Below are 19,475 nucleotides of genomic sequence, written 5' to 3'. Positions count from 1 at the left end.
TGCGATGACATACTGTCAGAAAGTTACTGTCTGTCGAGAAAGGATCGTGGAGAATGCTGGAAGAGAGGAGGTAACACACAACGTTACTGCAGAAAGACATGCAGACTTTGTTAATTGATTGGTGTTAATTGGTTCATTTGTTTTTTGGGATCTTTTGTGGAAGGGTAGATAAAAAGTAGTGATGATTATTGATTAAAGGCCCCCCCGGCCCCTTAAAGGGGCGCTGAGATTCAGCATGATGTTTGGGGATGTTCGGGAGAACCTCTCCTAATTTTTGTTCATTGTAGTTGTTGTCTATATTTTAACACCATGATTATTAATCAATACTCTTGGGGACCCACTGTAATGAACGTCAAATTCTATTTTGCTTTATGAGCCAGTAAGCAGGTTGTTTTTTGTTAAAGTAAGTGTGTCATCAAACACTACAGTTATTGGCAACCTTGGAACATGTCAGTCTTTACTCTTTAGTCTAAATTAGAAGAGCTGAAGATAAAACGTTCCTCTCTATCATTTCACTATTGTTGTTACCTCATGGGGTCACTAAAGAGATCCTAACTTCGAGGTCAGTGAATTATAGTTATATGGTTCAATGAGTTAATTAGGTAACAATGCAATATGATAATAGCATATAATATTATCTAGGTCATTATCAGTCACAGTTCTTCAGGGCCCGAATCATGTGTGTGTTGTTTTGCTGAACAACCAACAAGCAGCTGATTTGATTTGAAACTTTCATCAAAAATACAGAAATATACAACATTGAAACTTGAATAAAATCGAATGGCGACAAAGAATTTTTAGGCTGGGAAATGCTCAGACTGATCAGGATAGGCACAAGTAAGCAGAATTTGACATTACTATATGATTGGGGAAACCAGTAACACATGTGCTCTGGACTCTTACTCTGGCCACCACCTTATTTCAATTTTCTTGATAATGATTCCACCCTAGCCTTGTTATTCCAACAGTCTCGCTTGGACACAGGCACGTGCAAAAGAGGTCGCAACAATAAGAGGTTCGCAACAATAAGAGGTTTGCAACAATAATAAACCTCATCAAGATAAAGGTCATTGTTTATTTAATAGCGACGTCAGCAAAAATACCTGAGTTTTGACCAAAATTCAAATCAGTGGGATCAGTTGTCGGTGTCGGTTACCCCAATTTGATCAACAATAACCCCACGGTCCTTCCTCCCAATTTTACTTCCAAATCAAGCAAAGCTAATATCATGCTACCTCATGGAAATTGGAAATTCAACTGCCGGGTATCTTCTCTAATCTCTTGTGTGATTTACATTATACACTCATAAGCGAATAGGGGGCAGTTAAAAGTATCAGGGGCACTGGGGCAGTCACAAGGGGGGTCCACTATCTTCAACTTCTTATTGTTGTTGGCTTGACCTCATAAAGTGCCGTGCCATAATGTAGCACTCGATTCCAAGTGGTCCTCATTATGCTCCTGCTGATGCTCCGATGATCCTGCAGATGCCCCCTTAACTTAATTTCATTACTTTTTTATTTGATGTAACATACTTTTTTTTATGAATGGGCACAGACGTGAAGGTGTGTAAACTTTAACTTAGCGGTGTTGCTGGTTTGAGCCATTGTCCCCCTCCCAATTCCCAATTCCCTAGAATAATGTAATAAATTGTAGTTCTCGGGAAAATGACAATAGGGTAATACAAGGCCAGGGTATATCATGATGTTCAGGTGTAACTATGTATATTATTATTTTACAAACACATGATAAAAAGAAGAGACATACTTGAAACTAAAATAGGGTGGACTACAGTCTGAATCATATATTATGAACAGATTCTTACTCGGTTTTAAATAGAAAGATAGAACTGCGCGTTACATCCTTTCTTCGAGAGAGTTTATTATGGTGTTAGTTGTGTCATAAAAAGAATGGTCCAGAATATGATTATTTAATATTATTGTTGCAATGCATATTATTTGGTTCATGTATGAACGGGTGGCAGACAACTGAACCCAATTGAACCTAGTTCCCACGCAGTTAACAGGCACCCAATCAGCTTAATTGGGTGACCAATCAGCTTAAATCCCAAAACGACAACTGAACCCAGGTCATATCACAACTGCACCCAAATTGAAAATACGACAACTGAACCCAAGGAAATACGACAACTGAACCCAACGATCGGATTTTCAGGTTCTCCTTCTTCGCAGGGGACTGTGCTCATTATCACTATAGGATAGATCATGACCACTGTAATTTAGAGCATTGGAGCCCTGTGCTTACCCCGGTAAAATATTAATACATACATGCTACATGAAGATTGAAGAGGTCTCCTCCTAGTCGTTGGAGTGGCCTGCATCACACACATCTCTTCTACGGTGTTCCACTAGTTTTAGAGCTAACTGTTTTACTGCGTCTCTGCTGATGTTATCGACACCTGTCAGCCGCATCCTCGAGAACACAAGCCATCCAGCCTTTACGGAGTCGTCCTCTCAGTCTCTTCCCATAGTTTGGTTTCTAATCCAGTAAAAAATTGGGAACCTGTGTCTCTGGCATTCTGGCAACGTGTCCGTCTAGCTTTGAAAGTTAGCCTTGTAGATACGGATCTTGATGGGCGTTCTTATAGTTCCACTGTTTCATGTCTTCCAAAGCTGATGGAACGCACCATTAGCACGCTGGATACTTGGCTCAGGTTACTTGACTCCGATCTCGTGACTCCTGATGCTTTGGGAGGGCCTGCCATGGTTCAGATCTTGAGCCCTGGGTCTCGATGCTTGAGGAGCAGTGGATCGTATCCTTTTCGGCACGCTTCGTGAACACTGAACACGTAAGCTTGTTAGATCAGATCTCGCGATCGAAAGACACCTGAGACCTTGTCATCTATTAGTACGAAAGGATCGAGATACCCCTACTACCTCTACTTGGAGATGCCAGAATTACAGAACCAAGAAATGTCCTGCTCATGTATTCCTTGACCATGGAGATCAGTCCTTGGCAAGCGGTGCCAAACCTCATTCCCACGACCCTGACAACTTAGTAGCTGAGAAAGCAGAGTTCAGAGCAGAATTGAAGCGGAAAGCTGCCGACCAACACCTCTCAGCAACCCAAAACCTCCTCACCGAAGCCTTATCTACATGCCCATCCGAAATCAACGTGGTACTACCTAAACTAGAATCCCTTGCCAGAATTGTCCAACGATCACGAGCAGATAAGTCCGGATCTGCCAACCACTCCGAAGCACCAACCTCAACAGACCGAAATTATAGCACTAGAAACCAGGCAGCAGCTAAACTAGAACGGTATTTGGAAACCTGTTAAACTGTTACTGTTAGTGATTTATAGTGACGATTGGGTTCAGTTGTCGTTTCAAAGTTAATTAGGTAGTCTGATTGGGTTTATAATTATTTTCCCAAGCTACCCTGTCTAGGAAAAGTCCAAATTGGGTTCAGTTGTCCGGTAGCCGTATGAACATTTGTCAGAGCTGCATTGCTCTATCGTGGAGAGGTCACGTGACGTACACGCTGCATTCTCCAGAACCACGCACAAAGATGTTCATTGAACTAGTAGCTTTTGTTAAAAGTCAACAAATCAACACAGTAATATTACTAGGTGGTGCATGATGAAATCGACGATACGATTCTAGATAATATATTATGACGAGCACCGGAGCACAGACTACAACGTTTGGGTCCTTGCAAAGTGCAAACCCCCACGAATCAGAAACACCTGCGAAGGACGAAAAGCTCCTCTTGTACCCTGACCCAGGCTAGCTCTTCATATCATAATATTATGTATCATGAAGATATTATAAAGGGTTACTCCATACAACAACATCATTTTACCATAACTCTGTAGGTGCTGCTATATTTGAAATGTTTCGCAGAAATTTCTCATTTTGTTGAATTACAGAAAGCGTACTTCCTCGCCAGACAAGAGTGTTTATTTGACAACGGTTTATACTCAGTATTATCAACCATAATAGCTTACACTCTCCAGTACAATAAAAAGGTATTGTTTGCTTACCTTACTTAGTCCCATGAGAAATAACAAAAGTATCGGACGATTAGCGTCTGACTTACTAAACCTAAAGTGGTGAAAAATGGGCATGCTTTTCATAATCTTTCGGTAAGAATCTTGAAATTTAAAAATAAATATTTCTCATTCCATACTCTATTTAGCTGAAATATAAGTTAGTCAAGGACGCAGACATTATATTCCAATACTATGTTTGTACAGTGTACAAGCTATAATACTTGCAAACTATGGCATAGTCTTCTTATTGATGTTGGCTTCGCCTCATCAAGGGCCGTACCATAATGTAGTACTTGATTCCAAGTGGTCTTCAGTATTCTGCATTCACCCGGCTCCCCCCAGTCTGTCCAAACTGGCGCGGCGTAGTCAAAGAGGACTCCTTCATTTCTTTGTTTTTATCTAGATCATTGTTTGCCACGTAGCTTCCCAGTTTTCAACACTCTGCTCTCATCATTATTAACTTCTGCTAGAATCCCTGAATCATGGGCAACCCAGTGAAGACAAACCTCATCAAGAAGGAGGAAGCCACGACGCAGGCCTAGCTTAAGCAGAAGAAGGCATCCCTGGCCCCGGAACCGGCCGAAATTCTTCTACAATTTATGAATTAGGATATATTTTGGTCATCCAAAATGTTCTAGCTTTAGTAGTTGGCTGGTAATTAGTTTCAAATGGTTAATTGTTTCATGTCTTTTTGGTTTGCTTAAATAATCTGCAATATATAGTAGGAGTGATAAAATGAATGGTATTAAATTAAGAAAGTCCTTACATTATATTATAAAATAATAATAAATCCAGTAAGCGTCATGATGAGATCAACACTGTTCCTGGTACTACTTGTAGTCGCGGCAAACAGCTGCAAGGACAATTATAAGAAAGGTAGCTGCTTGAGCCGGAGGAAGAAGGGACTATGCGGAGGGGAACAAACTCTCATTAACTGCCAGAAAACTTGCAATAACTGTCCCCCTCCCCCTCCCCCTGTCCTTGCTGATGTCCTTCTTGCAGCTCCTGCTGGTGCTCCTGCTGATGCTCCTCATGCCCTCTTTGAGTATGTTTCACTTCATTTCACGATTTCTTAAACAATTTTACTTACTTTTGATGGCTGAAGACTTGCCTTATACTGAAGCATGCTCGGTTTGAATGAAATACAATAAATTGCCAAGGCATGACAGCATATTCCATTCAGTGCGGATTGCACAGACTTGTTGGGATCGAGCTATTGTGGAGTGAAAACACATCGTGGAGAATGTTACGCTAAAGGTAATAATGTTCAACGGTACTGCAGAAAGACATGCAAGCTTTGTTAGTGAGTTTCAGAGGAAAGCTTTGCCAGTGAGTTTAAGAGGAAAGCTTTGCCAGTGAGTTTAAGAGGAAAGCTTTGCCAGTGAGTTTAAGAGGAAAGCTTTGTTAGTGATTTGAAGAGGGAAGAAGGATGATAAACATTACATAGACCTTGTGTAAAGGCGGTGCTAAAAATTCAACAATTAATAATTATTGTTCTTACTTTTTTCTGCATGACATTTTGGGAAGATGGAGAAAAGTTCATCATCATATATATATTATATTATATATTATTATATATTATTATATATAATAATTTTTTACTATTTTTTCTAATTTTTGCTATGCCTCTTGGTACCACGAAAATAAAGAGAGTTTTACTGTATCTATTATAATGTTCTTAGTAGCATTCTGAAGTTTTGACTTTGACCAAAATTTGGGGTGAAAAAGGTAATACATTACCCCCTCCCGCAACTTTGAAGTTACAGTTTTATAGATAATTTCTTTTATGAATGGACACAGACGTGAACGTGTGTAAACTTTAACTTAGCGGTGTTGCTGGTTTGAGCCACTGTCCCCCTCCCCATTCCCAATTCCCTAATAATATAATACCTGAATGTAATTAATTTTAGTTCTCGGGAAAATGACAATAAGGTAATACAAGGGTATATCATGATGTCCAGGTAATACAGACCCTACAGAGTAATTACTTGCTGCAACCGAATAATATACATTGCAACATCAATAATACTCAATAATCATACAGACTCTATATTTGTCAGAGCTGCTCGCCAACATGCTCTATCGTGGAGAGCTGGAGAGGTCTGACGTGCAGCATTCTTTAGAATCAGTGTGGTTTTAATGTTGCAGTTGTTAGGTTTTGGATGATTGATTGAACCTTGTCAACGACATTTCGCCTCGTAGCAGTGCTGAGATCACAATGGTTGAGGAAGTGATACAGTACCTAAGACTATATTATTATTGCACCAGGAGCATATAATGTAACGCTCTTCACGAAGAGTTTGATTATATCGGCCAAGTTCAATTTCGAGTCGATGTGCAGTGTGCACTGATCCGCAGTCTTGTGATACTCGCACGGTCTCCGTATTTACTGACGCTATCTAGATAATATATGAGAAGCTTATCTCCATATATACCGTTTTTTTTTCTATCCCGTGCAATTTTCGTTTCCCCCGAGAGGCCCAGTATAGATCAAAAATCAATAGTTCCCACAGTAAGACAACGAATGAGTTTAAAAATTCCAACAAAATCTTTATAACATCATTGGTAAAACATTTTCGGACATCTTCAGTACCTAATAAAGATAAGGGTTAATACTCCAATTATATCAGAAAATTATAATTAAGACTAAAGGATGTTAGGTAACAAGAAGTCAGACTCTCAAAAATGAAATGAAATGGGCCCAGTATAGTCTAGAAAGGTTTGACTGTACTTTCTTTCCAGTGTTTTTAATTTTACCTCATGAAAAACGTTCGACCCTTATCATATTTATGGGCATGTAGTTCTTATTTTATTGTACGCCAAGTTGAAGTGCACAAATCTGACCGAAGGGGGTCTTCGTGAAAATTCTCCCGAAATCGACTTTATGGTTGTTCCTGATAGAGGTCAGTAATATCTATCAGCTATTTTGTTCCCATGTAAAAATATTGTTCCTAGCCGAAATTATCGCCGGTCAAAGGTCAACGCTTGTGCATAATTGTATTGTGCAAGCGATTTTTAATTGTGTGCCCTGAAAATCGAGTCTATTTTTTAAAGCGATCACCATCAAAATTTTAGGATATGTGCGTTCAAATGCAGAAATAGAATCACAATGTTGACACTTTACAAGTCACTTGTCCGAAGTCATTTAGAGTACTGCTGCCCTCTGTGGAATACCAGTAAAATCTCAGACAGCCAACAGATTGAAGGAGTACTGCGCGGCATACTTTCACCTTAAGGATTTGGGGTGTTCAACATCTTGACTATTGGTAGCGGCTCAAAGCACTAAATTTAATGTCGATGCAAAGGAGGAGAGAGCGTTATTTTATCATCCACATGTGGAAAATCTTGCATCAACGATGCCCAAATGACCTGGGGATCAATTTTTCTACTCCATCAAGACACGGAATCAATGCCACCATTCCAAGTCATTGTATGATGGTTCATTTGCAGTAATGGGGCCACGTTTATGGAACACCATTCCGTCAGATCTTCACCTCATTGAAGACCCACTGCTGTTCAAAGCAAAGCTATCAGAACTTCTTAGACCGTTTCCAGATAACCCATCTGTGCGCAATTACAGCTGCCCTAATGGAAATTCTTTGTTGGACTGGAGTATGAATAAGGCAGCAGCGATGCTGCAAGGGCGGTCGAACTATTCGATGACCCAGTAGAGGAATCTACGAATCTCTCCAAAGTATCCAAAGTAAGTATGTTTTAAGAATCTATCAGAAGAGATCTCTTGAGCCAGAATTTTGAGATAGGCCTTTAAAAAGTGTCTTATTCGATTTAAAAAATCTTAGACCTCTAAAGACCTTTAAAAACGAGCCACCTTGAAATTTTAAAGCATCGATATCGATCATGAGTAATCACTATGGATAATAATTGCAACATATACCAAGGACATAAGACACAAATATTAATCTTGAAGCTGGCTAATTTACAGAAATTATGACGACATCGTAATCCCTCGCCGGACAATAAGAATGTTTAATTATCGATGGTTTACTCAACCACAGTAGCTTACACTCTCCATATTATTATTAGAGAAGTATTGTTTGTTAGTTTGTTTACCTGGTCCCATGAGCAAATAACAACAGCATCGGACGGTTGGTCTGGCTTAATTATAGAGGTTATGATAATAAAGGACTAAAATGTATATGCAAACTCCACTATAGAACCCACTTTTGATGCTGAAAACGTCACGAGTTACAGTAACAACTCAGTAAGAATATTATAATTATAAGTACAGAGCGGTCCAGAAGTTACTTCCCGCACGCAATCCTTGAATAACTCATACATTCGAGTCATAAAATTCGCTGAAAAGTTTGTCGGTGTGGCATTCCACTTCAAGGGGTTACGTGTAGCAGTTACTTCTTGACTACCCTGTACAATATTTGTTTGTTTGAATTTGCCGTTTGGGCTTGCTCTAACTTAATTCCCTTTTCTCAACCATCCAATCTTGTCCGATCTATTAAGAACGATCGACGGCTGGGTGGTATAATGGATAGTGCATTCGCCTCCCAAGCAGATGGCTGGGATTCGATTCCCAGTGGGGACCAATTCGGTCGAATGCAAGTCGGCCACCAAATAGGAACTGACCGGATATCCGGCTTTGATATCTTGTTCCGGTCCGGTCCGGTTTACAAGCTTGCACTTTTTGACATATCGCTCAGGTGGATAACTGCGGCCCTCTTCAGATAGAATCCATTTAATAGCTCTCTTTTGGATACTTTCTAATTTATCACTAAGTGATTTATTACAAGGGCGCCCGACTATGGAACAATTTTCGAATTGGCTACGAACAAGGGAAAGGCAAAGGGCCGGCGACGTTTATGATCAATGACAATATGGCTATTTCTTCTGGCATAACACGTTGTTGGCAGGCCTTAGTATAAATACTGTTGTATTGACTATTCCAACTTAGCTTAGGAGTAATATCGACTCCAAGATCTTTTTAAAACTATACATACAAAAGAGGAGAGCCATCAAGATTATTATATGCAAATTATATGTAAGATTATTATATCCAAATTAGCATTATCAGAAGATGGACGTATTTTACGCCAGACCTTTGTATCATCGGCATACAAAACAATATAGAATATCGGTATCATCCGAAAGGCCAAGGGGAATATCATTGATAAACAATACAAAGAGTAAGGGACCAAGAATAGAGCCCTGGGGGACACCAGAATTAACTAAAAGGGTGGATGACATTACCAATAACTATTCTTTGGTACCGGCCTTGAAGGTAATTGGTAAGGAATTTGAGAAGTGTACAATGTTATATAACCGACCGTTTCTGGTCCATCTGCCAAATCCTAAGACCGGTACTCGGTTCCTAGTCCGGTACTGAGTTCCTAGTCGTATGTGATTATATCAAATGTGTTATGTGGTCAATAGTATATAATATAGCTTACACTATAACTAGATCTATAAAACGGAGTACGAGTTACCGGGGCGCCCTGTGAGCCTCTTGTTTCTCCGCATAATCTCCAATTGTGCTAACTTACAATCATAGAGTAACAAGGCAACTAAACAACATAAGATACGCGAATAATTAGACTAACGGTAAAGGATCTTCGTGTCGCTTGAGATCATAGATTTCAAAACTTTTATCAAATTTAATAGTGAAATTATTAAATTCCCTGACATTTAATCAAGGTCGAAAATTTCAAAACCTTTCAGATGAATTTTAAATGATTGAACATTTTATTTCGGGTAATCGACTGATATGCCGGGTCCTTCGGTTTGGATTTCTGGCAGAATAAGATGTCTCACGATCTGATTTACTTAGGATTTCAGGGTATAGTAGGACGTGCGGGACCATGTTATTGCCAAATTAAATAAATAATCGGCTTTTAGAACCGTAATTTTTTAAATTGGTTCGCTGCACGCATTCGACAGGGTACCGTTAGCAGCAGGGTTGTGATTTAAGGTTCTCTCTTTTTTTAAAGGTTTTAAGGTTTTATTAGTTAGGTGTACGTGTCGCACTACAGTACGTGAACCGACAGAAATGTATCAGGGTCCGCTGTAGCAGGGCTCAATGCTAATCTCATGGGGTGAGATTTTGTAATGTGGGTACTCATCAAAAACTGGCTCTCTCTTCTAAGTGACCCTTGTTACTCCAACTAATGTCCATGTTGACGGTGTAACCAGTCTTTGTATCTTGAATAGTCGGTATCTGGCTGGTTGTATCTACAAGCTTCTAGATTAGTTTCATTTATTATACGTTCAAATTTTAAGATGTTAAAAACTTAGCTTTTCAATACTATCTGCACCAAGTACGTCTTGATTCTAGTTTTGTAAACCTTCAGTAGTTTTTTTTTCCTAAATCATAAAACTAGCGTAGTTTTAGCAGCACTACACATATTACCACTTAGGACTGTTTTGGTCATTAAAACTAGGTAAGTAACGAATCACATCCTTTGCTTAATACTTTTCAGGCCATCTTCCATGTTTGAACGATTTTCCCCAAAAGAAATCTCATAATTACGTCATCTTCCCTCTCCTTACAGAGTATAACAATTAATATTTGTCTGGTTATTACGTCCGAAAACTTAAATTTAAAAAAGTACAAAGTTTAGTACTTAGTAGTATTAGATTCCATCGTGGATTAGGTGGTCTCAGGCACCCTTTCCGCCTTGAAATGTTTATCTAATCACGCATCATTCCAATAACTCACCTACTCATCTTCTCATGGTCAGCTTTGTGGAGGTTTGATGAGTGTGACTAGTACGTTCACCTCATCACTTGCGTGTCCTGCCCACTTCTTACATTTCTATTTATCGTCGACCGTATCTTTCTACATAGAGTTACACCTTTTCTCCACACCACGTTTCATACTTATTCGTGAATTACTCCTTTGTCGAGTATTTCCATTAAGGTTGATACAAACTTTAATTATTTGTTCTTGAAAGTGAACTTTCTCCGTCATTATTTATTTTTCAATCTCATAGAATCTTGATATTTTTTTGACAGGAAATAAAACTAGAAAATTTACAAACGCTTTGCCCAGGTAATTTAATTTCCAGAAATATTTGATCTTTATAATAATTAAATTTTCACATTTATTTCGTTTTAATGTGACTTTTTATTAAAGTGTTAAATAATTAATCTAACTTCAAAACACAGTTCCCAAGATGTTTAAAGTAGTAATAACTATCATGGTCCTGATCCTCGCTATCGAAGCTTGCTTGAACAAATCCCCTGAGAACTTTTGCAACAAGGGCCAAGCTAAGGGCCAGTGTGATGACCCAGAGTTTGCTAATAACTGTGAGCTAGCATGCCTTAACTGCTGTGATATCAGCTCGTCCGAACAGTGTTTTCTGGCAAAGGCAAGAGGTGAGTGTCACAACAAACTGTTCAGAAGGTGCGACAAGATGTGCGGCCACTGCGTGAACTAGTAATAGAGATGTGGAACCTACAGATTTTACGGACGATATCGGTCTTGGTTCAGTTTAGTGAGTCGAGGACTTGGACAGGATGTGATACAGAGTTTTAAAAGAAAAAATATTTTTGCATGAGATTTTATCAAAGATGAAAATTGGGAGGATTCGTTAATTTTAATAAACGACTTGTATAAGAATAAAGCATATTTTTAGCAGTATGTATATTGTATACTTGTATACTTGTATACTTGTATACTTGTATAGTGTATACCTACGTCCTACATCTTTCTTGTTTCACAGTGGAGTTTTAATGTAATTTTGAAGTCAAAGAAATTGAGCGATCGAGCTTTAAATTGTTTTTCAAAGATATTATAACGAATTATGCGTAGGAATCGATTTTGAGTGAATTGCTTTGATCCATTTCATATTAAAGTTGGTAATTATTGCAACAAACTGTGACTTAGAAATTGGTGATTCCAGTTTCTGAACAACAAATAAAGCTAATGTATTAGCTTTATTTGTTGTTCAGAAACTGGAATCACCAATTTCTAAGTTTTTTACTGTATACAGTAAAATCTCGATTTAGCTGTAAGGTGATTAACTATAATAATATGTAGTAATTAACTATAGTAGTAGGCTACAATTAAGGAGGTAATTAAACCATTCGGTGATGAATTGAAAGTAATAAACAGTATAATGCAAATAAAACAAAATGCAGCTAAATAGTAAATACAGAAGCAACCTTTATATTAAGTGCGGTGGGTGCGGAATCGCACTTTTTACCAATTTTCTAAATTGTCCCATTATCTTAAACAATAATCTCAGAATGTGTGTCTGTCTGTGTGTCTGTGTGTCTGTGTGTCTGTCCGCGTGTAATTTCCGAGCGGCTTAATCAAGAAAACGGTAACAGTTACGGGGCTGGTTTTTTCGGTATAGTGCCGACAAAACTCTGACGAAGCCAAATGGTAAAGGGTTTTTAAATCGCTCGGTAGTAAGTGGTTTAATTGATGGTTTTGTACCACAAATGTTACATAAAATGGCTCACATTTTCTCCCTCCTCATTCTCTCTCCCATTACTGCATATTATGTAGCGTTGGTACATATATCATAATTACACTGTCATGTAATACTATAAGCTTATTAGGGAGGGAGCGCTCATTGCGGTCTGTTTGGACTGAAGAGAGAGTTCATCCTTTCATACGACAATGTAATGCATGTTTTCAAATATAATAGGCGGGTGTGGTGCGGAGTTAATAAAGGTTAATTTCTAAAACGATTTAAAGCGGTTCAAGACGGGGGTGATGAGGTGTAATAGTCGTGGTACAGGGTGTACGAACCTTATGATCATGGAATGTGGTGCATAATAATGACTTAATTATCCACGAGAAAGAACTGATTATGCGATTATGTTAAATACAATTGGACACGTGAGGCCGTGTGAGGGCACTATGAATAGAATTGCTCACCTAATGCGGGTTTTGACTCAGTGGTTAAATACTCCTACCCTTTTTAAGTGCGGCAGTGAAATCCCGGCCGAAGACCGGGTTACACTAGTATTAACTATTATATATTAGTGCAATAATGGATTTGCAATTATTTCTTTTGAACTGATTGACGACGTTTCTGCTTTCTCCTTGTCCATTGATATATTATTAGAAAATGATCGACTTCCTCTTATGTACAGATATTAGTTGTTTCATGCTGTACATTTTGATTTCCGTGTTGATTTCCGTGATTCATTTTAAGACGTTGAAAGCGATACTGCAGGACATCATAAACAGTAAACACACTGTATTAATGCTTTTCATGCAAACAAGTGAAAACTAATCTTTCATGTCATGTATCCTGGGTTTGGACAGGATATGCCCGCTTAAAATACTCAATAAATGTAATAGATTTGTAGTGTTGTAATTAGTTTTTATGCTTGATCTTAGTTCTCTAGTTGCAGTTTCACATCTTCCTAGATTAAACTTCTCGCCTGACCATCCCAGCACAGCTGCCACAACATCGCTTCATCATAACGTCCCACTATTCACACGGTCCACGATAGAAAGTGTCAATTTAGGCCGAAAGGTAGAGACCGTGCACCGTGCAGTAAAGATCACGTGTCTAGTGTCTACCTGACTCAACCAATCAGAGTGTCGGATGGGATGGCCACCTTTCGCTGCGGTGATTAGTGACCAAATCGAGATGCTCGGTAAAGACTGTAAATTTAACTTATTGTCAGAGCTCAAAGTTGTTTTGTTCAACTTCAATGTGAATATTTAACAAGCTTGTATAATGTATTTCTCTAACTTTGATGGATTTACGAGCTATTAAAAACAAATAAATTAGAGGATGTTTGCAACATATTAGTATTCGCACTTTTAATTTAACTTACAATTTCTCTTAAAATGATTGACAACGTTTCTGCTTTTTTTTGGAATGGCCGATCCTGTCCATTGTATCTCCCTTGCATTGACACAAAACCTTATCAGAGAATCTATCTAACCTCCACTACCTTAGAATCCTATTTCCAGGATGTTGAAAATAGTAATAACATTCCTGCTCCTAACCCTCGCCACAGAAGCTTGTGTAGATCACGCCGCTGACGGATATTGTAAAAAGGGCAAAGCTAACAACCAGTGTGGAGACCCTGAATTTGCTAAGAACTGTGAGCTAACATGTAGCAACTGTTGTGATATTAGCGAGTGGGAGCAGTGTTATGAGGCAAAGGCGAGGGGGGAGTGCTACAACAAACTCTTCAATAGGTGTGATAAAATGTGCGGCCACTGCACAAACTGAACTGAGAAACGTTAGTATTGGAGATTCCGGTCTTGGTTCTGAATAGTGTGTCGTGGAGTTGGATAGTCTGAGATTAAACAGGGTTTTAAAAATTAGACAGTTTTGCGTGATTACTGAGACTTTGTTTAAAGATACCACACCCAGACTAGTTAACTTACTTTGACTTTCAAAGTAGAATATTTAAAAGAGTTTTTGTACATAACTTTCATTTTCGACGTAAAAACTAAAAAGTGAGTTTTAATGAGATTTTTGATGCAAAGATATTGAGCATGTACATTGAAAGTAATAGAAGTGACCAAAAAATCACTGACTCCACTTTCTGTTAGTGGAAGTAATTATTAAGTATTCAATGACGAATTGTTTAAGTTGTACAACTAATTTTGGGAATACAATCAAATAACTGAAACCCATGCAATTAACAATATCAGTGCGGTACAATTATAGTAGTAGGATACAATAGAGAACAATAGAGCACTAAATTAAACTATTTAATGATATATTTACTCCATCACAGGATAATGTGAACATTCAATACAAAACGTAGGTCCAATGGTCGAGTATTTGCACTGTTTTCGTCCTGTAATTTCTCTTGAACTGATTGACAACATTTTTTTGCTCATTAATATGATAAATTTAATATGATAAATTACTCACACAAGCTTGATAACACTGTTTTCTTCACTTTCTTCAGATTAATATTCAACTCTAATGAGTTATCGAACTTTTACTACTACAGCAATACTAATATTATGTACGATTTAAATTCTGTAGCGAGTTCTCGAGTTTAAATAACTTTTTTAAGAGGTCACCCACCACGAACATGAAAGTCAATTTAGGCTGTGAATCAGAGACTGTGTCAAAACATTTACTGCACATTGTCGTGATGGACACCATTCGCTGCGGTCATTAGCGATCAAATATAAATTTTCAGTAAAGACTGCCAGACTATCCCGATAGCGCTAACTTATCGTCAGAGATCAAGCCTCAAATCCGTTTTGTTCAATATAAGCATTTTTGAAGCACATTTTTTGAACTTCATCGAGTATTCCCTTGTATACTTAGTACTTACATAATATTGATTATTGTGCATTAATTCCTTCAATATGGCCGTTTTTATCTAGATATATTTCAATATACTGTATTGCATAAATCGGCACAACAACAGTAACGTGCAGTCTTGAACTCAATGATATGGTGAAATATTCAAATATTTCAAAGATTTTTTGGTATTTGACATTCAGTTTCTTAGGAAGTTGTCACTAAGCTACATTTCCCTAAGAGTCCAGTGAGATTTTCCTAGTTAAGCTCGAACAATTTCATGCCTTTTAAAGGTCAACGATGTTCTTAAACGGTACCCAATATATTATATATAATAGCAATATAATCACACTGGCACGTGATCAGTCTACAAGTGAAACTCTCCAAGAGATTAAATCATTCAAATTGAACTGCCAGTCCCAATAAACTGACTGCAATAATTGAAAGAACTAGCTAATTACACAAAAACCATTGTCCACATTCCATTAAACTCTAAACATTCCACAGAATGGTACCCAGAAGAGTGCTGCTAACCCTCACCACCCTGCTACTCTTCTGGAGGAGGACAGGGTGTATGGAAGAGCTTGGTCACCACGAGGAACACCAAAAGTGCATCAACCTTCACCCAGATGAAGAATGTGAAGAAGGGCGGAAACAAGGCAAGTGTACTACAATCGGCCCTTTTGCGGCAAACTGTGAGAAGACTTGTGCGGATTGCTGTGATGATGATCCTAGTATGAAATGTGAGATGGGGAAGGCGAGGGGAGAGTGCAATGACAGACTCAATCCTATAGGGGAGCGCTGTCGGAAGACTTGCAGACATTGTATTAACTACTGAGTACTGAGGATTGATTTGGAGCAAAGAACCCAGGGGTCTATCTTTTAAAGTTTCAAGTTTTTGCTGCTTTGCATTAAAGTTGGACTTATAATGAATTTTACACTTTAAAAATTAATGAGATCAATTTTAGCAGATTTAGTTGAACACGTTTTTAGGTTTTTGTCAATATACTTATTTCTTGGTTTTATTCGAACATTTTTCATTAAAACTAGTAGGCCCCTCCCGTATGACCTTGCTTATTGTGCGACCTAGAATAGCATTGTCTTTTTTTTCATTTTCGATTTTACTCTTTCGGATTTTTCTAGAGAAATGCTCAGCATCGCGATCGGCTCGGTCCTTCAATACAAAACAAGTTAATTTTCTAAAAACATTGTAAGTTGTATCCCACCTTTTCTATGTCGAAATTACGAGCTCGGAGGAATCTGAGGAGAACTCTCTCATCTGGAATCTGAAATAATGGAGTTTAAGAGAAACAGTTTAGTTAAAGAGCTTGAAGGGTTTAAGGGTCATCACGATACATGAAATATTGCGGCGTAAATTTGAACAATATCGGGTACGGCCAGACCCTGACATCAACATCTAATGGCAGTTTTGATAAAATATCCAAGGTCTGTCTAAATGCCTAGAAAAGGATAGCTATCTGTTTCTGGTATGTGATATTTTAAAGATAGTTAAAGTGTTAATTTCTGGCAAGCCGGCTTACAACTTCGTATGGCTTCGCAGCTGTTATTATATCAGTATTTTCCAGCAACACAATTTAAAAGTTTGGGGGGGGGGGGGGGGGGGGGCGGGGGTCTTACATTCTTTCTTTAGGAATACAAGGAGTACCATGATGATTGAACATAATATTCTTTTCGTCACAATGTTAAAGCCAGAGAATTATATTTTTTAAATAAAACTCATATGAAATTTGGAAAATTTAAAGTTTAACATCATTGTTGGGTAGGATCCAGTTTACGAGCATCCCAGGAGTGGGAACAATCTGTAGTAGTTTACTAATCACTGTACACTAAAGTAGCTAAAGAACTTAACAAGATTGTATGTACAATGTCTATATTATAATCAACTGTACATTGAACAAAGTGCTTGTGTTTGTAACAGTCTGCATATTTAAAGTACAAAGCTAGACAATACTGCCGTGCACGTGACATGTATGCACGTGTGCACGTGGTACACACGTGACATGTAGCTCCGAAGTACTTATCATTGAGCTGGTGGAATGTAGTGTCCTGGCATGTGTGTACACGTTTACTAGGACTAGTTAAGACTTAAAGAGACACAGAATTGTGGGGCTTGGTTAGTGTGTTGGAAGTGGGATACTGGGATGTATCAAGATAACGGATTAGAGCTCGATATAAGGATATAGACTATATTATCGTAATTATTAAAACTTGCTTTATTTTCTCGAGAGTTCGCAACAATTGAGCCATATTATCTTGAGTAGAAAGCAACTTTGTCTATAAATTACAAGGAAAAGAACAAACCTTGTCGAACGTTTGTTTCATCCTTTTAGCAAGTTGTATGATAGAACACTCCTCCATTGGGTTCAGCTCTCCCAAGTGGGTCGTTATGTAATCACTATCCAACTTGTAGTCATCTGATGAAATTAGGAGTGGTCAACAAATAAATAAATAATTTATAGTACACGTATTTATAGCACGCTTCATAGATTGTGTAAGATAGCACGACCTCAGAATTTAACCTAAAGGGTCACGAAAAAATACCTGAGAGATACGGAAAACACCCAATCTGTCGTTCAAAACATCATGCAGCCTTACACACATATATTATATAAGTATAATATTACAAATATAATCTATTAACCCTGTCATGCGTATCTACATTCCCATTTTGTTAGTACATAAAATGTACATAAAATGTTCATGTAATAAATTTTGTGAGCTATTTGTCTTATTTTGATCTAAGGCAAGGTCATATACCAGAAAGAGCGGGTTCTACGATTTTTCTCTTGTTCAAAATGAAACCGTTTGGAAATTAGTCTTAACTTTTATAGAACTCAATCTATGTTCAAATTAAGAGTACAAAATGGAAAGTTTTCAGGTGTCATAGTCAAGTTTTGATATTTTAAAAGTATTTCGTGTGACAAAGTGCAACGCCTTGCGCAGTCGGAATTTTAAATTTCATGCACTTGTGCTGGATATAATCAAGAATATGAACAAGGAAACGAATTTAAAATAAAAAGACCCAAAACTAACGATTTTAGTGCTCTGAGTAATTTAGTACTCAAGATTAAATGTTGCAATTTTCCGGCCGTAATTCAGGTTGATCCTCCAATAGGTTCTCCAGGGAGATTAAATACATTGTGCATGAAGATGACGATCAGACCTCATTACATTGTGCATAAAATGAGACTGCCCGTACAATTAGAGACAACAAGAGCATGCAAATATAAATAGAATTCAAGTCTTCTGATGGTGGTATTATAACTAGTTCTATAACTACCATTTCTGAAGAAAGTGTACGGATATATAAGATTTTTGTCATGTTTAATGTAGATTTTAATCGTCATTAATCATAAGGTCACACTTTACATATTTCTTATCATTCTTACTTACTGGTACTTACTCCTAGGCAGTAAGGCAAATCTAGGAATTCAGCTCCTGAGTTAAATGTTTGTCATACAATCCCCCGTATTTAATCTATTTATAGACTAATATCAGGTGATTGTGGTCTGTGGAGTGATTATCCCATATAAAAACCAGGCTAGGCTCCGTCCTAACGACAGTATCGAATGAACCTGAGCTGATGGCTGTCCCATCAGCTAAAATTAGCATGATAGGAACTTGATGTTCTTATCACATTTACCTCAATCGAATTTAATTAAGTCGTGTAAAATCTCATCACGAATGAGTAAATTGTGATTGTAAATAAATTTTATAAAACTTCTTGCAGAATGTTACAAATATGATTTAATTGATCACAACGACACAACACTGAGGATCATAAGTCGAACTGTTATTCGAACTATTCAAAGTATGTAATTTAGAATGATACAACAATTTATAAACTGCACTCGGAAATCAAACGATCTCACTTAAAATGGGCCGACATGAAATGTAATATCTCACATAAAATCACGTGACTAGAAACTTACTGGTCAGATCGTCCATTCTAGTGTCGTCATCAGCACTGGCAAACGAGTCGTCGGAATCTGAAATAAAACGTGTTTCATAGTAATGCATTTTGTGGAGATGGGAATAACGATAAAATTAGATGAGTCAAAATCTTGAGCCTAGCCAAACCTAGAAATACTACACAAACTCACTCCGGCATTATCAGGGAATAAACATCACTCAACCTAGACTGGTTCTTTTGCGATAGTCAAAACGCGACAACTAGCGCTGGATGGCGACAACTAGCGCTATCCAGCGCTAGTTGTCGCCATCCAGCGC

At 37.9% G+C, this 19,475-nt stretch overlaps 1 protein-coding gene and 1 long non-coding RNA gene across 7 annotated transcripts in view; one reads left to right on the top strand and one right to left on the bottom strand.

The window, feature by feature from the left end:
- LOC134817609 (SEC14-like protein 1) overlaps positions 1–19,475 on the bottom strand; it is a 53,100-nt gene that overhangs the window by 6,907 nt on the left and 26,718 nt on the right. For 3 of the 6 annotated variants that reach the window (XM_063826830.1, XM_063826832.1, XM_063826831.1), the window contains exons 7-10: positions 19,178–19,234; positions 18,639–18,683; positions 17,547–17,659; positions 16,451–16,510 (exon numbers count right to left, since the gene is read on the bottom strand). In XM_063826830.1, coding sequence (XP_063682900.1) covers positions 16,451–16,510; positions 17,547–17,659; positions 18,639–18,683; positions 19,178–19,234 — 275 coding nt within the window. The remainder of the gene's footprint in view (positions 1–16,450; positions 16,511–17,546; positions 17,660–18,638; positions 18,684–19,177; positions 19,235–19,475) is intronic. The other 3 variants (XM_063826833.1, XM_063826835.1, XM_063826836.1) reach the window with 1 other exon arrangement.
- LOC134817610 (uncharacterized) lies at positions 4,802–5,528 on the top strand. The gene is made up of 2 exons (XR_010160539.1): positions 4,802–5,056; positions 5,195–5,528. It is a non-coding gene; the product is annotated as an uncharacterized LOC134817610 (long non-coding RNA).

The sequence above is a fragment of the Bolinopsis microptera genome, chromosome 6 (genome assembly GCF_026151205.1).
Source record: "Bolinopsis microptera isolate Bmic1 chromosome 6, MBARI_Bmic_1.0, whole genome shotgun sequence".
Taxonomy (NCBI): Eukaryota; Metazoa; Ctenophora; class Tentaculata; order Lobata; family Bolinopsidae; genus Bolinopsis; species Bolinopsis microptera.
This window is presented reverse-complemented; position numbering and strand designations above follow the sequence as displayed.